The sequence below is a fragment of the Oncorhynchus clarkii genome, chromosome 3 (genome assembly GCF_045791955.1).
Source record: "Oncorhynchus clarkii lewisi isolate Uvic-CL-2024 chromosome 3, UVic_Ocla_1.0, whole genome shotgun sequence".
NCBI classification, from domain to species: Eukaryota; Metazoa; Chordata; class Actinopteri; order Salmoniformes; family Salmonidae; genus Oncorhynchus; species Oncorhynchus clarkii.
The window spans coordinates 17,635,258-17,659,203 of NC_092149.1; the positions used below are offsets into that span (position 1 = coordinate 17,635,258).

Below are 23,946 nucleotides of genomic sequence, written 5' to 3' on the forward strand. Positions count from 1 at the left end.
AGTTCTCCCACTTAAAAAAAATGAGAGGCCTGTAATTTTCATCATAGGTACTCTTCAACTATGACAGACAAAATGAGAAGAAAAAATCCAGAAAATCACATTGTAGGATTTTTAATGAATGTTTTTGCAAATTATGGTGGAAAATAAGTATTTGGTCAATAACAAAAGTTTATCTCAATACTTTGTTATATACCCTTTGTTGGCAATGACAGAGGTCAAATGTTTTCTGTAAGTCTTCACAAGGTTTTCACACACTGTTGCTGGTATTTTGGCCCATTCCTCCATGCAGTTCTCCTCTAGAGCAGTGATGTTTTGGGGCTGTTGCTGGGCAACACGGACTTTCAACTCCCTCCAAAGATTTTCTATGGGGTTGAGATCTGGAGACTGGCTAGGCCACTCCAGGACCTTGAAATGCTTCTTACGAAGCCACTCCTTCGTTGCCCGGGCGGTGTGTTTGGGATCATTGTCATGCTGAAAGACCCAGCCACGTTTCATCTTCAATGCCCTTGCTGATGGATACACGATACATGGCCCCATTCCTTCTTTCCTTTACACGGATCAGTCGTCCTGGTCCCCTTGCAGAAAAACAGCCCCAAAGCATGATGTTTCCACCCCCATGCTTCACAGTAGGTATGGTGTTCTTTGGATGCAACTCAGCATTCTTTGTCCTTCAAACACGACGATTTGAGTTTTTACCAAAAAGTTATATTTTGGTTTCATCTGAGCATATGACATTCTCCCAATCTTCTTCTGGATCATCCAAATGCTTTCTAGCAAACTTCAGACGGGCCTGGACATGTACTGGCTGGTCCCAGCTCTCTGCAGGTCATTCACTAGGTCCCCCCGTGTGGTTCTGGGATTTTTGCTCACCGTTCTTGTGATCATTTTGACCCCACGGGGTGAGATCTTGCGTGGAGCCCCAGATCGAGGGAGATTATCAGTGGTCTTGTATGTCTTCCATTTCCTAATAATTGCTCCCACAGTTGATTTCTTCAAACCAAGCTGCTTACCTATTGCAGATTCAGTCTTCCCAGCCTGTTGCAGGTCTACAATTTTGTTTCTGGTGTCCTTTGACAGCTCTTTGGTCTTGGCCATAGTGGAGTTTGGAGTGTGACTGTTTGAGGTTGTGGACAGGTGTCTTTTATACTGATAACAAGTTCAAACAGGTACCATTCATACAGGTAACGAGTGGAGGACAGAGGAGACTCTTAAAGAAGAGGTTACAGGTCTGTGAGAGACAGAAATCTTGCTTGTTTGTAGGTGACCAAATACTTCTTTTCCACCATAATTTGCAAATAAATTCATTAAAAATCCTACAATGAATTTTTCTGGATTTTTTTTTCTCATTTTGTCTGTCATATTTGAAGTGTACCTATGATGAAAATTACAGGCCTCATCTTTTTAAGTGGGAGAACTTGCACAATTGGTGGCTGACTAAATACTTTTTTGCCCCACTGTACATGTAGGTATGGTTAAAGTGACTGCATATATGATAAACAGAGAGTAGCAGTAGCGTAAAAGAGGGGTTGGCGGGTGGTGGGACACAAATCAGATAGTCCGGGTAGCCAATGTGCGGGGGCACCGGTTAGTCGGGCTGATTTGAGGTAGTATGTACATGAATGAATGTATAGTTAAAGTGACTATGCATATATGATAGCAGCAGCGTAAAAGAGGGGCTGGGGAGGGGCACAATATGCAAATAGTCCAGGTAGCCATTTGATTACCTTTTCAGGAGTCTTATGGCTTGGGGGTAAAAACTGTTGGGAAGTCTTTTGGTCCTAGACTTGGCACTTTGGTACAGCTTGCCTTACAGTAGTAGAGAGAACAGTGTGTCTATGGCTGGGGTCTTTTACAATTTTTAGGGCCTTCCTCTGATACTGCCTGCTGTAGAGGTCCTGGACAGCAGGCAGCTTAGCCCCAGTGATGCACTGGGCCGTACGCACTACCCTCTGTAGTACCTTGCGGTCGGAGGCCGAGCAGTTGCATTACCAGGCAGTGATGCAACCAATCAGGATGCTCTCGATGTTGAAGCTGTAGAACCTTTTGAGGATTTCAGGACCCATGACAAATCTTTTTAGTTTCCTGAGGGCAAATAGGCTTTGTTGTGCCCTCTTCACGATTGTCTTGGTGTGTTTGGACTAGAGGTCGACCGACTATGATTTTTCAATGCCGATACCGATAATTGGAGGACCAAAAAAGCCGATGCCGATTTAAATGTTATTTATTTTAATTGTATTTTTTATATATATTTGTAATAATGACAATTACAACAATACTGAATGAACACTTTTATTTTACCTTAATATAATACATCAATAAAATCAATTTAGTCTCAAATAAATAATGAAACATGTTCAATTTGGTTTAAAACAGGCAAAAACAAAGTGTTGGAGAAGAAAGTAAAAGTGCAATATGTGCCATGTAAAAAAGCTAACGTTTATGTTCCTTGCTCAGAACATGAGAACATATGAAAGCTGGTGGTTCCTTTTAACATGAATCTTCAATATTCCCAGGTAAGAAGTTTTAGGCTGTCGTTATTATAGGAATTATAGGACTATTTCTCTCTATACCATTTGTATTTCATATACCTTTGACTATTGGATGTTCTTATAGGCACTATGGTATTGCCAGCCTAATCTCGGGAGTTGATAGACTCGAAGTCATAAACAGAGCAATGCTTGAAGCACAGCGAAGAGCTGCTGGCAAATGCAGGAAAGTGCTGTTTGAATGAATGCTTAAAGCCTGCTCCTGCCTACCACCGCTCAGTCAGACTGCTCTATCAAATATCAAATCATAGATTTAATTATAATATAATAACACACAGAAATACGAGCCTTAGGTCATTAATATGGTCAAATCCGGAAACTATCATTTCGAAAAACAAAATGTTTATTCTTTCAGTGAAATACGGAACCGTTCCGTATTTTATCTAACGGGTGGCATCCATAAGTCTAAATATTGCTGTTACATTGCACAACCGTCAATGTTATGTCATAATTATGTACAATTCTGGCAAATTAATTACGGTCTTTGTTAGGAAGAAATGGTCTTCACACAGTTCGCCAGGCGGCCCAAACTGCTGCATTATACCCTGACTCTGCTTGCACAGAACACAAAAGAAGGGACACAATTTCCCTAGTTAAAATAAATTCATGTTAGCAGGCAATATTAACTAAATATGCAGGTTTAAAAATATATACTTGTGTATTGATTTTAAGAAAGGCATTGATGTTTATGGTTAGGTACACATTGGTGCAACGACAGTGCTTTTTTCGCGAATGCGCTTGTTAAATCATCACCCATTTGGCGACGTAGGCTGTGATTCGATGATAAATGAACAAGCACCACATCACACCATATGCAACGCAGGTCAAGCTAGTTAACCACACATGGTTGATGATATTACTAGTTTAACTAGTGATTATGTTAAGATTGATTGATTGTTTTTTATAAGATAGGTTTAATGCTAGCTAGCAACTTACCGTGGCTCCTTGCTGCACTCGCTTAACAGGTAGTCAGCCTGCCACGCAGTCTCCTCATGGAGTGCAATGTAATCGGCCATAATCTGTGTCCAAAAATGCCGATTACCGATTGTTATGAAAACTTGAAATCGGCCCTAATTAATCGCTCGACCTCTAGTTTGGACCATTTTAGTTTGTTGGTGTTGTGGACACCAAGGAACTTGAAGCTCTCAACCTGCTCCACTACAGCCCCGTCGATGAGAATGGGGGCGTGCTCGGTCTTCCTTTTCCTGTAGTCCACAATCATCTCCTTAGTCTTGGTTACATGGAAGGATAGGTTGTTATTCTGGCACCACCCGGCCAGGTCTCTGACCTCCTCCCTATAGGCTGTCTCATAGGGATCTCATAGGTTGTCTCTTGTCGGTGATCAGGCCTACCGCTGTTGTGTTGTCTGCAAACGTAATGATGGTGTTGGAGTCGTGCCTGGCCACACAGTCGTGGGTGAACAGGGAGTACAGGAGGGGACTGAGCACGCACCCCTGGGGGGCTCCAGTGTTGAGGATCAGCATGGCAGATGTGTTGCTACCTACCCTCACCACCTGGGGGCGGCCCGTCAGGAAGTCCAGGATCCAGTTGCAGAGGGAGGTATTTAGTCCCAGGATCCTTAGCTTAGTGATGAGCTTTGAGGGCACTGTGGTGTTGAACGCTGAGCTATAGTGAATGAATAGCATTCTCACATAGTTGTTCCTTTTGTCCAGGTTGGAAAAGGCAGTGTGGAGTGAAATAAAGATTGCATCATCTGTGGATCTGTTTGGGCAGTATGGAAATTGGAGTGGGTCTAGGGTTTCTGGGATAATGGTGTTGATGTGAGCCATTTCCAGCCTTTCAAAGCACTTCATGCTATGGACTTGAGTGCTACGGGTCTGTAGTCATTTAGGCATGTTACCTTAGTGCTCTTGGGCACAAGGACTATGGTGGTCTGCTTGAAACATGTTGGTATTACAGACTCAATCAGGGACATGTTGAAAATGTCAGTGAAGACACCTGCCAGTTGGTCAACACATGCCCAGAGCACACGTCCTGGTAATCCGTCTGGCCCCGCAGCCTTGTGTATGTTGACCTGTTTAAAGGTCTTACTCACGTCGGCTACGAAGAGCGTGATCACACAGTCGTCCGGAACAGCTGATGCTGTCATGCATGCCTTAGTGTTGCTTGCCTCAATGCAAACATAGAAGTGATTTAGCTCATCTGATAGGCTCGTGTCACTGGGCAGCTCGCGGCTGTGCTTCCCTTTGTAGTCTGTAATAGTTTGCCAGCCCTGCCACACAAGACAAACGTCTGAGCCGGTGTAGTACGATTCAATCTTAGCCCTGTATTGACGCTTTGCCTATTTGATGGTTCGTCGGAGGGCATAGCAGGATTTCTTATAAGCTTCTGGGTTAGAGTCCCGCTCCTTGAAAGCGGCAGCTCTACCCTTTAGCTCAGTGCGAATATTGCCTGTTATCCATGGCTTCTGTTTGGGGTATGTACGTACAGTCACTTTGGGGACGACGTCCTCGATGCACTTATTGATAAAGCCAGTGACTGATGTGGTGTACTCCTCAATGGAAGAATTCCGGAACATGTTCCAGTCTGTGATAGCAAAACAGTCCTGTAGTTTAGCATCTGCTTCATCTGACCACTTTTTTTATAGACCGAGTCAGTGGTGCTTCCTGCTTTAATTTTTGCTTGTAAGCAGGAATCAGGAGGATAGAGTTGTGGTCGGATTTACCAAATGGAGGGCGGTGGAGAGCTTTGTATGCTTCTCTGTGTGTGGAGTACAGGTGATCTAGATTTTTTTTTTTCCTCTGGTTGCACATTTAACATGTTGATAGAAATTAGGTGGAACTGATTTAATTTCCCTGCATTAAAGTTGCCGGCCACTAGGAGCGCCGCCTCTGGGTGAGCGGTTTCCTGTTTGCTTATTTCCTTATACAGCTCATTGAGTGCGGTCTTAGTGCCAGCATCTGTCTGTGGTGGTAAATAAACAGCCACGAAAAGTAGAGCTGAAAACTCTCTTGGCAAATAGTGTGGTCTGCAATTTATCATAAGATACTCTACTTCAGGGGAGCAAAATCTAGAGACTTCCTTAGATTTCGTGCACCAGCTGTTGTTCACAAATATTCACAGATCCCCCCCCCCCCCCTCGTGTGCTAGCTGAATGTCCATGTCATCATTCAGCCACGATTCCGTGAAACATAAGATATTATAGTTTTTGATGTCCTGTTGGTAGGATATTTGTGATCGTACCTCGTATAATTTTTTGTCCAATGATTGCACGTTGGCGAGTAATATTGATGGTAACGGCTGCTTTCCCACTCGCTTTCTGCGGATCCTTACGAGGCACCCCGCTCTGTGTCCTCTGTACCTGCGTCTCTTCCTCTTGCCAATAACTGGGATGTTGGCCTTGTCAGGTGTTCGGAGTATGTCCTGTCTTTGTCTAATCCAATGTGAGTGATCGCTGTCCTGATATCCAGACGCTCTTTTTTGCCGTACGATACGGTGGCAGAAACATTATGTACAAAATAAGTTACACATAACGAAACACTTAATTGCACAATTGGTTGGGCTGCCATTTCTTCCGCCGCCATTTTCCTTCCGGCGCCCATTTCCAAACTGTGCACTTCAGAAGAGTGTTCTTGATGAAGGTGTGATTCTGTAAAAAGCACTTTGGAGGGCTGAATCCCACAGAAAACTGAAATGCTCTTTGTTCCTCCCACCTGCAGGTGTCAGTGTAATGGCCATGCGGACACGTGTAATGAACATGACGGCACAGGCTGCCCATGTCAGAACAACACAGAGACCTCTTCCTGCCTCAGCAGCCCGCAGAGCGACAGGAAGGACTGCTACAGAACACAGGTATGGATAGGATGGTGCAGGCACTAGACACAGTTTACAAGCAGGTATACTGATACAGCAGGGGGAGTTCTGAATAAGGATGCCTTGATATTCCTGGTTGTAAAGATCACATCCATATACAGACAATAAGCACAGTACTTACATGCACTTGTATTTCTTGTTTCTTCTCCCTATCTGGAATCCTCCACGCAGTGCGCCAAGTGCAAAGACTCCTTCAATGGCACACCGGTAAACGGCCGTCAGTGCTACCGGCAGTTCAACGTGGACAATGAGTGCTGCTTCGACCCCACCTCTCAGACAAATTGCTTCCACGACCCCACCATCCGCAATCTGCCCAAGGGACGCACCGTCTTCTTCGCTGCCCAGCCAAAGTTCACCAACGTGGACATCCGGGTCACCATCGACGTGACCTTCGGGGAGGTGGAGGTGTACGTGTCCAACTCCCACGACACCTTCATCGTAGAAGTGGACCGCCACACAGGCATCCACGCCATCAAGATCGAGGACGAGTCGGCGGCCCGAGGTGGGGCGGGCGGGGGGGATAAGGAGACGCCTCCATCACCTTTGAAGGTCTATGCCAACTCCTCATCCAGCCTGGCTGGGCCCATGCTCCCCAACACCCCCCTGCAGCTCCACGCCAAGCCCCAGGGGGCGGACAGGGAGGTACGGGAGGCCAAGACGGAGGGGCTCATCTCCTACATCACGGTGTGGAAGCCCCAGACGGTACTGATTGTTCGAGGTGTTCGTGACCGCGTGGTCATCACCTTCCCCCATGAGGTCCACTCCCTGAAGTCCAGCCGCTTCTACATCGCCCTGCGCGGTGTAGGCACCGAGGAGAGACGGGGCGAGTCCCAGGGCCTGCTCTTCCTCCGCCAAGACCAGGCTCACATCGACCTGTTCGTCTTCTTTTCTGTTTTCTTCTCCTGCTTCTTCCTCTTCCTCTCTGTCTGCGTCCTCCTCTGGAAGATCAAGCAGTTCATGGACTTCCGCCGAGAGCAGAGGCGTCATATCCAGGAAATGACGAAGATGGCGTCCAGGCCCTTTGCCAAGCTCACTGTCTATTTGGAGCCAGAGGAGCCCCAGCTCATCTACCTGCCCTCCACAGGGGGCGGAGGGGTGGGGGGCAATGCCGTGTCCCTGGCCCATGCACGTACAGGCAAGCTGGGGGGCATTGTAGTTGGCCAGAGGGGGCGAGCTGGAGCCATCTCCTACAAACACGAGCCAGGCTCCGGCCCCACCGTCCACCACCACCTTACCCTGGGTGGAGGGGGCAACAGTGGGCAGCACCTGCCCCTGCATTACCTCAACACCCACCACTATGTCCCCACCACCGCCAACACCACGGCCTCGCACCACCACCACCCGTCCTCCCACAGTGGCTACCAGCACTTCTGCCGCTCCGACCCCTTCTTGTCCCAGCTCATGGGCTTCTCCTACTCCACCTTCAAGGTGGGGCCCATCACTCTGGAGCCCACAGATGACGGCATGGCCGGGGTGGCCACCGTCCTCATCCAGCTCCCGGGGGGCATCCTGGCCCCTAACCGCGCCTGCCTAGGGTCCGCCCTGGTCACACTACGGCAGAATCTCCAGGAGTACTGTGGTCACGGCAATGGAGGGGGACACCCCGGGGTGGGAGGGGGGCGCAAAGGCCTGCTAGGGCATCAGCACCTCACCACCATGGCTATGTAGAGAAGAGGGGGAGAAAGGAAAAAAGAAAGTGGGTAAGAGAGAGAGGGGTATGTGGTGGGGTGGTAGTAACATGTTAAGAGGTTAGAAGAGAGATGGGGAGTAACGTGAAAAAGGCAAAACAGGAGAAAGTTATATAAGAGCCTGTTGAAGTTGATAGGATCATACCTGTATTTACACTGTTTCAATATTGATGGTCTTTTATTCCGTTATGTATCGCTATATTTCAAACGCTTCACGTGACCAAGCCAGCTATCTCTAAAATGCACTACAACTACACGTTATATCAGCTCAACCATTCAGTTGCATCCTGACTGCGTCCGCTATCGAGGTATGAGTGCAGTCGACAACAAGAGACTTTTACTGCACTGTCGTTTTTTGGAATGACCAATAAAAGTAGGGATGATAACTACTGGCGTTGGAACCAACATGTGCTTTATACCCCAAAAGGTGACAATCAAACATTACCATTAAAAACAAGAGACAGAAGGTGCAACATTGAATTGACATGATGGGAAAAATTCAAAAGTGATGCTTGTTGTCAATGTTTTTTATATCATGGTAGTAATGAGGAGTAATATTAATTGTAACTTAATATATGGCTGGCTTTTAAGCTACGTGTCTGATATTAACTCATAACCCTAAGTATATATTTGTGCATGTTCATTCACAGGACCTGTTACATAGTTCTTTATCGGTTGTTGTATTTGTTTCTCTGCTCATCTGCCTCCGGTTCTTCTGCCTTTGAACTCCCAGGCCTACAACTAACAATCCTGTTGTGTATTTTCCTATTGTGAGGCTTATGGAGAACATATTAAGCAAAGCAACACTTTTGACACATTTCATATGTTTAAATTGATTTTGTTTCAAATGAAGGATTTAACTTGGTTGTTATAACAAATAACAGCTTTCTTGTTTAGTAGCATTGCACCTAATTAAGGCAAATTGTAACACTATCTTCAGCTACGCTTGAGTCTGGTCACAAGCATTATTAGACTGTTTACATTGTGCTTGTCTTGTATTTGTTTATGTGTTTAACACTTGTTTTTTTTTTTACATTTTTAATTTGCTCTTGTTATTTTTTTAAGGGAACACTGCCCTGGTGAGGAGTAAGTGCCAATATTAAAAGTGCAAGAAAGATGACACACCTCTTCTTGTGCATGTTTTATTTTTAGTGGAAGGGAGGCGACAGTTGAGATAGACTAGTTATATTCTCTTTTATTATTTAACTAGGCAAGTCAGTTAAGAACAAATTCGTATTTGCAATGACGGCCTAGGAACAGCGCCTTGTTCAGATCGGGAATTCGATCAATCAACAAGACTATAGGCGTTCGTAAATTCGCTCTGGCTATCGGGTGCAATGATTGAATAACATGTATGTGTACATGTATTTTGCGAGGCGAGCGGTGTGTGTGCCAGAGCGCAGAATAACTGATGCATTTACGAACGCTCAACACCCGTTGTGTCGGTAAACATCAGCAAAAACATTTAATTAAATTGTTTCCAGCAGCACAGTTACAGTCGCCAACGCTCTGGATAACATGAAAACCGCCTAACCAGCTCTGCTAGGTCAAGTAAAATGGTCAGAGTGCGGTGTTCTCTCATTTATGTCTGGAAGTAACTAGCAAGCTAGCTAACTTTAGGCAGTTAGCTTGGGTGTTTGACTGTCGTTGTGAGTTCAGAAGGCTCGGATCAACCCTACTCCTCGGCCAGAGCGTCCACATGTCAGGTCTAAATTAGTTTAAGTGGTTAAAATGAATTGTTTTACTTAGTTTAATGTTTGATTTGGTACTTTTAAATTATTCAGTATTGACTTGTTTTTATCGCCAGTAAGAAACTGCTAGTTGCGAAAGTAATAATCGCCGAAAATGTATTTTCAAATAATTATTTGTCGAAGAATTTTAAAAATGTTAAGAGGCATATTAAGACTAAAATGTTAGTGTGTAAGTGATAACACTAGTTCAGGAAATGAAGAAATTTATAAAAATTCTGCAATTAAACAACTATGCAAAGCTGTGTGCATTAAGAAAATACCACATTTTCAAAGATTTTACTGAGTTAAGGAAATCAGTCATTTGAAATAAATTCATTGGGCCCTAATCTATGAATTTCACATGACTGGGAATACAGAATTGTCTGTTCACATATACATACAAAAGAAAAAGGTAAGGGCGTGGATCAGAAAACCAGTCTGTATTTGGTGTGACCACCATTTGCATCATGCAGTGTGACATTTTCATATAGAGGTGATCAGGCTGTTGATTGTGGCCTGTGGAATGTTGTCCCACTCCTCTTCAATGTCTGTGCGAAGTTGCTGGATCTTGGCGGAAACTGGAACACCCTGTTGTGCACAACGATCCAGAGCATTCCAAACATGCTCAATTGGTGACATATCTAGTGCATATGCAGGCTATGGAAGAACTGGGACATTTTCGACTTCTAGGAATTGTGTACCGATCCTTACGTCGTGGGGCTGTGCGGAAACATGAGGTGAAGGTGGCGGATGAATGGCACGACAATGGGCCTCAGGATTTCGTCACGGTATCCTTGTGCATTCAAATTGCCATTGATAAAATGCAATTATGTTCGTTGTCTGTAGTTTATGCCTGTCCATACCATAACCCCACCGCCACCATGGGGCATGTTGACACAAGCACACTTCTCCAGCGTGCCAGTAGCCATCGAAGGTGAGCATTTGCCCACAGAAGTCGGTTACGATGCCCAACTGCGGTCAGGTCGAGACCCTGATGAGGACGACAAGCAAGCAGATGCACTTCCCTGAGACGGTTTCTGACAGTTTGTGCAGAATTTCTTTGGTTGCGCAAACCCATAGTTTCATCAGCTGTCCAGTAGCTTGTCTCAGACAATCCCGCAGCTGGATGTGGATGTTCTGGGCTGGTGTGGTTACACATGGTCTGCGGTTGTGAGACTGGTTGGATGAGGCAGATTAAATTAACATTCCTGCAGTCAGCATGCCAATTGCAAGCTCCCTCAACTTGAGACACCTGTGGCATTGTTGTATGACACACCTTTTAGTGGCCTTTTATTGTCCCCAGCTCAAGGTGCAACTGTGTAATGATGTGTATGGTCCGTGTGTCTCAGTTGGTTGAGCAGGGTGCTTTCAACACCAGGGTTGTGGGCTCAATTCCCACGGAGAAATAAACTATGGGATAAGAGTGTCTGCTAAATGACTAAAATGTAAATATATTCATGCTGTTTAATCAGCTTCCTGATGTGCTACACCTGTCAGGTGGATGGGTTATCTTGGCAACGGAGAAATGCTCACTAACAGGGATGTAAAACAAATTTGTGCAACCTTTTTTTGAGAATCTTTTTCTACATATGGAAAATTTGATCTATTATTTCAGCTCATGAAACATAGGACCAACATTTTTGCGTTTATTTTTGTTCAGTGTAGATTACTTGCTCAAATAGAAGCCTGTCTCTAATAATGGCCTATTATGTAGAGTGATTTAATAAAATAAATGCCTGGGACATTAATTTATGGTAATTTAAGACTACTAGCCTTGTTAGTTGAATGATTCCACTTTTGGCTAATTATCCATAATTGTGTGTTATCATCATTGCCTAGCAGCCTAAGTCTGCAGTGTTGGGTGTATAGGCTGTAATGGTCCTGGGATACACTGTATCAAAGTGCCATGAAAAGAAAGTGATTTTCGTAGCCGGTAAGGAGAGCATTTTTCTAACCTTAACCAGTCTCCTAACCTGCTACGAAAAAGTCACTAAAATATTGAAGTGCCTTGAGAAGAGTTTTCCTTGTGGTCCCTGACCTAGTCTAGCTCGTCTTGGTAAGGCTGATGCTCACTGACACTCTGCTTCTCTTTTCACTCAGAATGCCAGTAAGGAGGATATTAGAGGCATTTTAGTCAACAAGATGAAGATGAAACAACGTGCAAAAACTAAACCACTGTACAAAAAATCAAGGGGACTAAACACCATGGAAAACTGGGTATAACATAAACTGAACATGACCCACAGTCCGGTGATGACTCCACCGGCAGAGATGAATCCGATTGTACCCAAGCCCTCTCAAATAGCACCAGTTCAACTCATCATTCAGATTCTAGTCCACTCCACAAGGATCCTGTGGTAGTGCTAACCAGGTTGGCTGAGGTAAGTAGGATTAGTGTTTTCTAATGTTCCTAGTATTGTGGCAAGATCATTAAGTTTGTTAATGCATACTTGTAGTTTCTGTATCTTTCTGATCCATAAGGTGGTGGTTAAGACACTTCTGAGAGACATTAAAGTGTGTTTGGTGAAGGAGGTGACAGATGACAGGAAGGATAAAGACAACCATGGAGGCAGGACATACTGTTTAACATACTCCAGTCTACTCCCAACAGTGCAGTTTAAATGGGTGATGATTACTGGAACATTCATATTAATATCGGCAAGGACTATTGATTGAGGAAAATTACATTTACCATTATGGTCTCCCCTTTTCCCTCCTCTTATCATACCCATCTCTTCTATCCCTCACTCTCAGGTAATTCTCCTCAGTTCTTTCCTTGTCCACACTGCACCATCTCCTTTACTGATTGTTATTTCCTAGAGAATCACATCAAGACCAAACACCAGAAGCAGTACCTGGCCATGTTGAAAAGCCAAGTCTCAAAGAGTAAAAGAGTGTACGGCCCCACACACAGCTGTCTCCACTGTAACTGCATGTTCCATACACCACGACAGCTAGACATCCACACCCGCCAGGCCCACCCCTCTGCCCGTCCCCAGAAACCTGCCCCTCCCCGGAGAACTGGCCGTCCCCACGGTTCAGGAGAAATTCCACACCTGCCCACAGTGTTCCCGCAGATTCAAGTACCTGGGCAGCCTGCTGAAGCACTGCAAGAGTTTGCACAACATGTCCATTGTTCTCACCGATGGACACATCAGTTGCGCGGACTGTGAGAAGAGCTTTGAGAATTTCTGGAGCCTGGGGCCTTACCGGTGTCACGAACCGGAGGGTTCTAGACCTAAGGACACTAAACGGGTGATCTGTCTGGAAGTCGGCTTCCAATGCTTAGATTGTGGCAAGATCCTCACTACTCTTACAAGCTTGAACAGTCACATGCGCATCCACACTGGTGAGAAACCTTATGTCTGCAAGGAGTGCGGCAAGTGCTTCTCAGATACCAGCGCTTACCGTTATCACTTGTTAATACACAATGGGGTCAAGCCATTCAAATGCCAGGACTGAGGGAAGGATTTCAAACAGAAGTCGCTCCTCAGGAAGCACATGACTGTTCACGCTGGTGAGAGGAAGTACTCCTGCTTCCAATGCGACAGGCAATTTTCCTGAAGTCTGAAACTTCACCTGCGCACACACTCAGGGGAGAGACCTTTCACATGTACTGTGTGTGGTAAAGACTTTGCTGACAAATGTTATCTGAAAACACACCTGAATAACCAAAAAAACTACCATTGTGGGGTTTGTGGGCAGAAGTTCATAAGGATTGGGGTGCTGAACATACACCTGCGCTCACACACCGGTGAGAGGCCTTACCATTGCACAGTGTGTGACAAGCAATTTGCCGGACTCGACCACCCGAAGAACCATCATCTCACTCACACAGGTGAGAAACCATACACCTGTACAGAGTGCGGTAAAAGCTTCACTCAGTCTGGAGATCTGGCTAAACACAAGCGCCACCACACTGAGGAGAGGCCATTTGAATGTTCTGAATGCCACAAACTGTTTATCTGCTCAGGTTCTCTGACCCTGCACATGAGGACCCACACTCACCGAAAATCCACAATGGGAAACGTTATTCCTGTCCCCTCTACTTTATCAGCTTTGCTCGCAAGTCCAACCTCTCCAAATACCTGCTTAGATGTCATAAACCTAAATGATAATGATCTATGTTTTTAACATAACACATTTTATGAAGCTGTTACTCTTATGAATTAATAGGAGTGGAGTCCGATCTCTTGTCAGGGATGGATGTGTGACCACAAATGCTAACGAAATGTTGCTCCCCTGTTTATGATAATGCCACAATGGTTTAGCAGTCCTCCAGTTGGGTCACCCAGTGAGCTCCATGTATTGGGACAGTGACATGTTTTGGCTCTGTACTTCATCACTTAGGATTTGAAGTGATACAATGACTGAGGTTATAGTGCAGACTGTCAGCTTTAATTTGATGGTATTTTCATCTATATCAGGTGAACCGTTTAGAAAGAACAGCACTTTTTGTACATATTCCCTGCTCGTTTTAAGGGAAACGTTAAATTATTTGGTCCCATATTCCTAGCACGCAATGCTTACATCAAGCTTGTGACTGGATGCATTTGCTGTTTGTTTGGGTGTGTTTCAGAGTATTTTGTGCCCAATAGAAATGAATGGTAAATCATGTATTGTCACTTTTATTAAAAATAAGAATAGAATATATATATTATATTCTATATTAGTGGCTACCATGATTTACGGATGATCCTGAATGAATCGTGATTAATGAGTGAGAAAGTTAGAGGCATAAATATCATACCCCCCGACAATATCTTAACCTCCCATGTTATTGTAATGGTAAGAGGTTAGCATGGGGTATAATATGTGTGTGTCTGTACTCTTAACTTTCTCACTCGATATTCACAATGTATTCAGGACTATTAGTTATCATGGTAGCATCCAACAAGTTTGTTACTCTACTATCTTGATGTAATCATTTGGTCCCTAGGAATATGGGACCAAATACTAAACTTTTGACTACTTCACTACACAAGTGAATTTGTCCCAATACTTTTGCTCCACTAAAATTGAGGGACTATGTTCAAAAAGTGGTGTAATTTCTAAACAGTTCATATGGATAAAAATACTCAAATATTAAAGCTGACAATCTGCACTTTAACCTCATAGTCATTGTATCATTTAAAATCCAAAGTGCTGGAGGTACAGAGCCAAAGGAACAAAACAAAAATTCACTGTCCCAATACTTTTGGAGCTCAGTGTATATTAGGTTGTTACTTTTGTTTTATGGTTATTTGTTATTAACCAGTAAAATTGTATCTACATAATCCCCAAAAGTAATTATCATGAGGGCCATGAACAATAACTAGTAATGCTGTATACTCAAAGAAGGAGTTTTATCTAACTTTTCTGGTTAAAAAAAAAAGTTAAATTACTGAGATGGTCACTTTGAGGACACAAGCTCAAGTACACAGTACAAATATGATGCAGAAAGTTTCATTGTATTTCCTATTCAACAGAATTGTATGAATAAGGCTTGAAATGACTTGCTTTCTGAATATAGCATAAATAAATTATAAAATGACAAAGATTTCATGTTCCTTATAACTTTAAATGACATATTTGTATGTTTACTGTCAATGTTTGCCCCCATTGCTGTGAACGTCTCACAGAGCTCTACATTGGCTTCATGAACTCATTAGGAACTCTCATTTCATATTAATATTTTTTGTTTAAAATCTATGAATTTATTTTAGATTATTGGCTATAAATCAATCTCTGAATGTGCAACTGTGATGAAACCACTCCTGATGCGCTATGATGCAAGCATTTCAGGCATGTCAGTGGCTGTGATGTTGGGTTCAGTCAGGAGCTGGAGAGTTGGAAGAGCAATTGAAATGGTAGAAGGGACATCCCAGCTTCAAGTGGTCTAAGATTTCATATCCTACGTTAGAGGGTCTGAACCTGTACCAGAACAACAGAGGTCTCCCGAACGGGACCTTAAGTCTAAGAGGTTTTAAACACTAGTTGTTTTTGTATTTTTTTATTTTCTCTTTAAACAACAAATAAAAAAACTGATGTACAGAATATGGTTTTATGACTGATTGTCCTGGTGATCCGTAGGTGATAATACATTCTGAAAGATCTTCAGTTTTTTTTGCTTTGTGTTTTTAGTGTATTCCTTGATTTGGAAAAATAATTTATGAATTGGTCTAGTATTCTTAGATAAATATGTTTATAAGTTAATTAGTTAGACCACATGATTTGTTTCAGTCCATACACCGTCATTGGCCGTTTTCTTTGTTTATTAAACCTTTATTTAACTAGGGACGTCAGTTAAGAACAAGTTTTTATTTACATTGACGGCCTAATCCGGACGACGCTGGCCAATTGTGCGCCACCCTATGGGATTCCTGCTCACGGCTGGTTGTGATACAGCCCGGGATCGAACCAGGGTCTGTAGTGACGCCTCTAGCACTGAGATGCTGTGCCACTCGAGAACCCTGCACTGGTTGTGATTTATTGCATTACCAAACATTTGAACATGGCTGACAAGCAAATAGTATTATTTATCTCTCTCTGTGTATGTTTGTGTGTGTATATACAGTGCATTCGGGAAAGTATTCAGACTCCCTTCACTTTTTCCACATTGTTATGTTACAACCTTATTCTAAAATGGATTAAATAATTTTTCCTCAGTTTAAACACAATACCCCTTAACGACAAAGCAAAAACAGGTTTTTAGAGTTGAAAAAATGAAATTATATTTACGTAAGTATTCAGACCCTTTACTCAGTACTTTTGTTGAAGCACCTTTGGCAGCGATTACAGCCTTGAGTCTTCTTGGGTATGACGCTACAAGCTTGGTACACCTGTATCGGGGGAGTTTCTCCCATTCTTCTCTGCAGATCCTCTCAAGCTTTGTCAGATTGGTTGGGAAGCATCATTGCACAGTTATTTTTAGGTCTCCAGAGACGTTCGATCGGGTTCAAGTCCAGGCTTCTGCTGGGTCACTTAAGGACATTCAGAGACTTGTCCTGAAGTCACTCCTGCGTTAGCTTGGCTGCGTGCTTAGGGTTGCTGCAGACATTTTTTTGGTACCCTTCCCCAGATCTGTGCCTTGACCAAATCCTGTCTTGGAGCTCTACGGACAATTCCTTTAACATCATGGCTTGGTTTTTGCTCTGACATGCACTATCAACTGTGGGACCTTATATAAATTAAATTAAATTGTATTGGTCACATACACATGGTATGTAAGCAATAAAGTGGAGCGAAATGCTTGTGCTTCTAGTTCTGACAGTGCAAAAATATTTAACAAGTGATCTAACAATTCCACAACAACTACCTAATACACACACATCTAAGTACAGGGATGGAATAAGAATATGTACATATAAATATATGTATGGGCCATGACTGACCGGCATAGACGAGATGCAATAAATAGTATAAAATACAGTATATACATCTGGGATGAGTAGTATAAAATACAGTATATACATCTGGGATGAGTAGTGAAAGATATGTAAACATTATTAAAGTGGCCTTGAGGTATAAGCTATTTTTCAGTCTTTCAGTCTCAGCTTTGACGCACCTGTACTGACCTTTCCAAATCATGTTCAATCAGTTGAGTTTGCCACAGGTGAACTCCAATTAAGTTGCAGAAACATCTCAAGGACGATCGATGCACCTGAGCTCAATTTTGAGTCTCGTAGCAAAGGGTCTGAATACTAATACTAATATAAATGTGATATTTCAGTTTTTTATTTGTAATACATTCCCAAAGGTCTAAAAACCTGTTTTCGCTTTGTCATTATGGGGTATTGTGTGTAGATTGATGAGGGGGAAAAACAATTTAATACATTTTAGAATAGGACTGTAAACATAAAATGTGGAAACGGGCCTGAATAGTTTACGAATGCACTGTATATATTGTGTTTTTATTTTATTTAACTTGGCAAGTTAGTTAAGAACTAATTATTATTTACAATGAAGGCCTACACAAGCCAAACCCAGACCACGCTGTGCCAGTGGTGCGCCGCCCTATGGAACTCCCAATCACGGCCGGTTGTGCTACAGCCTGGATTCAAACCAGGATGTCTGTAGTGACACATCTAGCACTGAGATGCAGTGCCTTAGACCGCTGCGCCACTCGGGAGCAATATAGTGCAGACATCGGTCTACGGTGCAGACTAGTAGCTAGCTTGCTACAGCATTAACAAAGAGGCCAGTGCCATAAAAGGCACTTTCTGACATGGTAGCAACCCGCAACATTATGATCATGTTGGGAATAGATCACTGATATTGCTGGTGGTTTGTTCATAAATAGACGAGCTAGCTATTTACAATGATGGCCTACCAAAAGGCCTCCTGCTGGGATGGGGGCTGGGATTAAAATATAGGACAAAACACATATCGGGACAAGAGAGACAACACCACATAATGAGAGGCCTAAGACAACAACATAGCATGGTAGCAACATGACAACATGGTAGCAGCATGACAACATGGTAGCAACATGACAACATGGTAGCAGCATGACAACATGGTAGCAACATGACAACATGGTAGCAACATGACAACATGGTAGCAGCACAAAACATGATATAAATATTATTGGGCACAGACAACAGCACAAAGGGAAAGAACACACTGTATATAGATTTTTCTATTGTGTTATTGACTGTCTCTTTGTTCAACCAATGTGTAACTCTGTGTTGTTTGTGTCGACCTGCTTTGCTTTATCTTGGCCAGGTCACAGTTGTAAATGAGAACTTGTTCTCAACTGGCCTACCTGGTTAAATAAAGTTGAAATAAAAAATATATATATAAAAAAGAAGGTAATACATCACGCAAATCAGCCACAACTGTCAGTAAGGTGTCCATGTTTGAGTCTTTGAATGAATAGATGGAGATAACTGTCCAGTGAGTATGTATATAAACTCTATATCTATCTATATTGTATATCTATGGTAGTATCATTCCTACATTTTGACTACCATTTATTATGTACATGATTCCACGGGAATGTTCCTTTAAGGATACACACCCAATCAACAGCCTCTTAATCTTTGGATATTACCTGATTGGCCAGTTGTCCCCGCTAAAGTAAATTGTTTTCTGGTTTTAATCTCGGCCAGTACGAAATCCATGCTGTTTTATCCGTGAAGATTAACGAGAAATAAAAACTGTTCCTGGTGAATTTGGTAATTGTTGGGTGAGACGGGTTAAAAGTTGTCTAACGTTAGCGTTCTTGCTTGCCAGTTTATAGCGTTGAATTGCAGGTGGTGGTTTGCTATTTTAGCTCGCTCTGTTCTCATCAACAAAGATCATTATTAGCTAGCTACCTAGCGCTAGCACAAGTCAATTTAGTGCAGACACAGGTCTACGGTGCAGACTAGTAGCTAACTTGCTACATCATTAGCAAAGAGGCTAGTGCCATAAAATACCATAAAATGCACGTTCTGACATGGTAGCAACCCGCAACATTATGGTAATGTTAATAGATCGCCGCTGTTGGTTTGTTTATAAGTAGTCCTGTTAGCTAGTTCCGAAAAATGTGATAATGTAGCCTAATGTTACATTTTTGTGTTGGACGTGTGATGGCCTGGTCTAGCTCTCGAGTTAAGTCAGCTTGGTCTTTTGCCCACAGAATTCAAAGAAAGATGAATGTTAACCAGGCTGAGGTACTCAAATCAACTAGATGGAGAACAAACCTGGAGAAAGTTAACATAACCAAGAGGACTAAACATTCCAAAACGAATGGGGTTACTTTGAACTCCATACAAGTAAAACAGGAACCAAGAAACTTTGAGCAGAAGGAAATTGGGGACGGTGACCGTTCCAAACTTTCCTTGCTGAAGAAGCATGTCAAGCAACAACAAACTACATCCAACCAACCGACCATTGGTAGTCAGATATCATGGAGTCCTCTAGTGCTGTTAACAAGATTGTCTAAGGTCAGAAGAGTTAGTCTTTCCAAACATGTGACAGTTAATAACTAGTCAAGTATTTAGATTGTTGGTTAATGCATGCTGTTTTCTCATCAATATAATCCATAAGGTGGTGGTTAAGACTCTTCTGAGAGATACTAAAGTGTGTTTGGTGAAGGAAGAGACAGATGCCAGGAGGGATGAAGACAACAAGGGAGGTAGGATATAGTGTTCATACATCAGTCTACTCCCAATACTGCAGTTTAACCCTGTAAGAGCCTTAACTCATGTCAAATACTACATAGCACTATATCTGGGTCACAGGAGATGAACTAAGTGATTAGTGCTTTTTGAGGTCTGTTCAGTTTCAATTAAAATAATAAGAGGTTCATGGTTTTCAGTTTGGATCAGTTTTTAAAACCTTAAATGCACCATGCATTATGTGGGTTGAATGCTGTAACATGGAATATAACAATTAATTAAATAAATTTGATGCCCATTACTGCTTATCAGTTATTAACCATAGTTTATTCCCATTACTTTACTTAAAATATTTGTGTATTACACTTATGACTTTATTATTACATTCCAAGTCATCATTTCCTCTCTATAGAGCTGCTGTCTATTTTCTGACAAAATCACTGTTTTAGTAGTTCAATGTAAATAAGGCATACTTTTATGACTGAATGATTACAAACTATCAATCACTTAGATCGTGTATTTTCAGGTAAAGATACCTCTCGAAGCAACTGCTCTCGATCGTGCATTCGAATGTCTCTTACATAGCAGGCGTAAAAGAAACGGACCGGACAAGTAGGCACGCAATTGATTATGGTCATTGTAGTTAATTACTATGTTTTCTTTGCAAAACTATGTAGACTATTTGGAAACTACAACTCCATACTACATTGCAGAGTTCGGGCTTGATCTGATTAATCTCTAGAGAAACTGTGCATTGAGCTCGCATAAAAATAAATTGAATTTTAATAATAGAACCGACGTCGGTAATTTAGTTGAATTATTTTTTTAAATAACCAACATTTCGGTTAATCGCTCAGCACTACCCAGATGTATCTCTTAGAAGCATTTGTCCTATAGTCTCTAATATGTAGTGATTATGTAGAAAACAAGTTTTGCAAAAATCCTTGGGTCTCACAGGATTAAATGGGTGAATTAAATGTCAGCAAGGATTTTAAACTTTTTTTATGAGGAAAATAACATTTCTGTCCCCTTTCTCTCCTCTTATCATACCTTTCTTTTTTACCTTCCTTCCTTCCACCCATCTCTGTACTCCCTCAGTCTTGTCTCCTCAGTTCTTTCCTTGTCCACACTGCACCATCTCCTTTACTGACTGTTACTTCCTGGAGAACCACATCAAGAACAAACACCAGAAGCAGTACCTGGCCATGTTGAAAAGCCAAGTCTCAAAGAGTAAAAGAGTGTACGGCCCCACACACAGCTGTCTCCACTGTAGCTGCATGTTCCATACACCACGACAGCTAGACATTCATACCCGCCAGGCCCACCCCTCTGCCCGTCCCCAGAAACCTGCCCATCCCCGCAGGGTTCCGGGGAAACTCCACCCCTGCCCGCAGTGTGCCCGCAGATTCCCTTACCTGGGCACCCTGCTGAAGCACTGCAAGAATTTGCACAAAATGGCCGTTGTTCGCATCGATGGACACCTCAGTTGCGCGGAGTGTGGGAAGAGCTTTGAGAATTGTTGGGGACTGGGGCCTCACCGGTGTCACGAACCAGAGGGCACTAAACCTAAGGACACTAAGCCTGTGATATGTCTGGAAGTCGGCTTCCATTGCTCCGAGTGTGGCAAGATCCTCACTACTCCTACAAGCCTGAACACTCACATGCGCATCCACACTGGAGAGAAGCCTTATGAATGCAAGGAGTGCGGCAAAAGATTCTCGAATAGCAGCAGTTTAGGCAAACACCTGCTGATACACAAGGGGTTCAAAGAATTCAAATGCCAGGATTGTGGGAAGGCTTTCGCCCAGGCAAATCTTCTCAGGAATCACATGACTGTTCACTCTGGTGAGAGAAAGTTCTCCTGCTCCCATTGCGACAAGCGGTATGCATACAGGGGTAGTCTGGAGCTTCACCTGCGCACACACTCAGGGGAGAGACCTTTCAAATGTACTGTGTGTGGTAAAGACTTTGCTGACAAATGTTATCTGAAAACACACCTGAATATCCACAACAACCAGAAAAACTACCATTGTGGGGTTTGTGGGCGGAAGTTCATAAGGCTTGGGTTGTTGAAGTTACACATGCGCTCACACACCGGGGAGAGGCCCTACCACTGCACAGTGTGCGACAAGAAGTTTTTTAGACTCTCACACCTGAAGAACCATCATCTCACTCACACAGGTGAGAAACCATACACCTGTACAGAGTGCGGTAAAAGCTTCACTCAGTCTGGAGATCTGGCTAAACACAAGCGCCACCACACTGGGGAGAGGCCATTTGAATGTTCTGAATGCCCCAGCCGTTTTATCTGTTCAGGTTCTCTGACCCTGCACATGAGGACCCACACTCACCGTGATGTAAAGCCATTCTCCTGCCAAGAGTGTGGGAAGAGCTTTTATGAACAGAGTCATGTAAAAGTCCACATGAAAATCCACAATGGGAAACCGTATTCCTGCCCCCACTGCTTTTTCTGCTTTGCTCGCAAGAGCAACCTTTCCAATCACCTGTCTAGATGTCCTCAACTTAAATGAGTTAAACCTATGAATGGGGGGGGGGGTTTGTTCCCTTCAGTGATCCATGCTGGACAACAGATGCGAACCGTACCCCCTGTATGGTAACTCCACAATGTCTTTAGCAATACTCCCATATGTTCATATACATTAGATTGTTAGTTACGTTTTTGTCTGTTTTTAACCTGTATTTTATATTTGAAAAAATATGTACTGAAGGGACAGTGATGTACAGAAGATTGTTTGACTGATTGTCCTAGTGATTAGTAGGTGATGATGTTTCGAAAAGATGATGGGATGTTTATTTTCCTTTGTGTTTGTGGTGTATACCTTGATTTGGAAGAAGAGGAGCATTTATGTAAAGGTCACACCCCTAGTATTGTTATAAACATGACATTAGATTCATGGGGCTCCCGAGTGGCGCAGCGGTCTAAGGCACTGCATCTCAGTGCTGGAGGCACTATAGACACCTGGTTCGAATCCAGGCTGTATCACAACCGGCTGTGATTGGGAGTCCCATAGGGCGGCGCGCAATTGGCCCAGCGTCGTCCGGGATAGGCCGGAGATAGGCCATCAGTGTAAATAAAAAACTTGTTCTTAACTGACTTGCCTAAAAATGAAAGGTAATTACATAAAGACCACTTGAACAGTTGGAACACATGATTTGTTTCAGTCCATAAGCCATCGTCCTAAACTTATGAAGCCATACTTCTGCCAAGAATGTGGGAAAAGCTTCTATGAACTGAAACACTTTAGATGCCACATGAGGACACATGGGGGAGAGATCATACCCCTTCCCACTTGCTTCTCCAGCTTCACTCACAAACCAAATCTCTTGAAACACCTGCCTAATGTTGTAAATGATCATGATTTGCCTTTTTTATAACACCATATATAATGAAACGCATTGTATTCATCGGTATCACTTGGAGATGACTCTGCCACTGTGAAATTCTAACGTTATTATGGATCGTCATTAGGTTAATGTTTAATGAACTATGTTTTGTACTTTTTCTGTATTTGTTTCTTAATTTCTTCGCTTTTTAAATGATATACACGAGATTTGTATGCCGACTACTGGTGATGACTGACAATAAAGATGCCATATTTCACAAACTGTCACGTCTGTTTTGTGCTTAAAGGTAGACTCAGTGAAATGAAGTTGCCACGAGCAGCACCACAGATAATGCGATGAGGGAGATGCAAGACTGCTCTCACGTGGTATCTGTGCCAGTGGAGGCTGGTGGGAGGAGCTATAGGAGGATAGGCTCGTTGGAATGTCTGGAATGGAACAGAGTCAAATGTGGTTTCCATGTTTTTGTTTTATACTGTTCCAATCCAGCCATTACAAAGATTCTGGCCTCCAATAGCTCCTCCCACCAGCCTCCTCTGATCTACGCTATGTGCATGCTATTACAGCGTGATAGCACCAGGCCCAAAACCGCAGAGAGATTTAGCCTCGCACTTCAATGCACTTAGTTCTTGTGGAAATTGACCTGCTATGTTGTTTACTTTGTGCATGTACGTCATATCGTTGAGTCTACCTTTAACGT

At 43.0% G+C, this 23,946-nt stretch overlaps 1 protein-coding gene and 2 pseudogenes across 5 annotated transcripts in view; all 3 read left to right on the forward strand.

Annotated features, from left to right (window-relative positions):
* LOC139389757 (multiple epidermal growth factor-like domains protein 8) overlaps nucleotides 1-9,188 on the forward strand; it is a 37,901-nt gene extending 28,713 nt beyond the window's left edge. For all 5 annotated transcript variants that reach the window (XM_071136727.1, XM_071136704.1, XM_071136696.1 and 2 more), the window contains exons 42-43: nucleotides 6,227-6,359; nucleotides 6,552-9,188. In XM_071136727.1, the coding sequence (XP_070992828.1) occupies nucleotides 6,227-6,359; nucleotides 6,552-8,048 (1,630 nt within the window). In that variant the 3' untranslated portion in view covers nucleotides 8,049-9,188. The remainder of the gene's footprint in view (nucleotides 1-6,226; nucleotides 6,360-6,551) is intronic.
* A 2,760-nt stretch (nucleotides 9,189-11,948) lies between these two features.
* On the forward strand, nucleotides 11,949-13,451 carry LOC139389800 (zinc finger protein 678-like; annotated as a pseudogene).
* Nucleotides 13,452-19,453: 6,002 nt separating this feature from the next.
* On the forward strand, nucleotides 19,454-22,608 carry LOC139389788 (gastrula zinc finger protein XlCGF57.1-like; annotated as a pseudogene).
* Nucleotides 22,609-23,946: the final 1,338 nt, after the last annotated feature.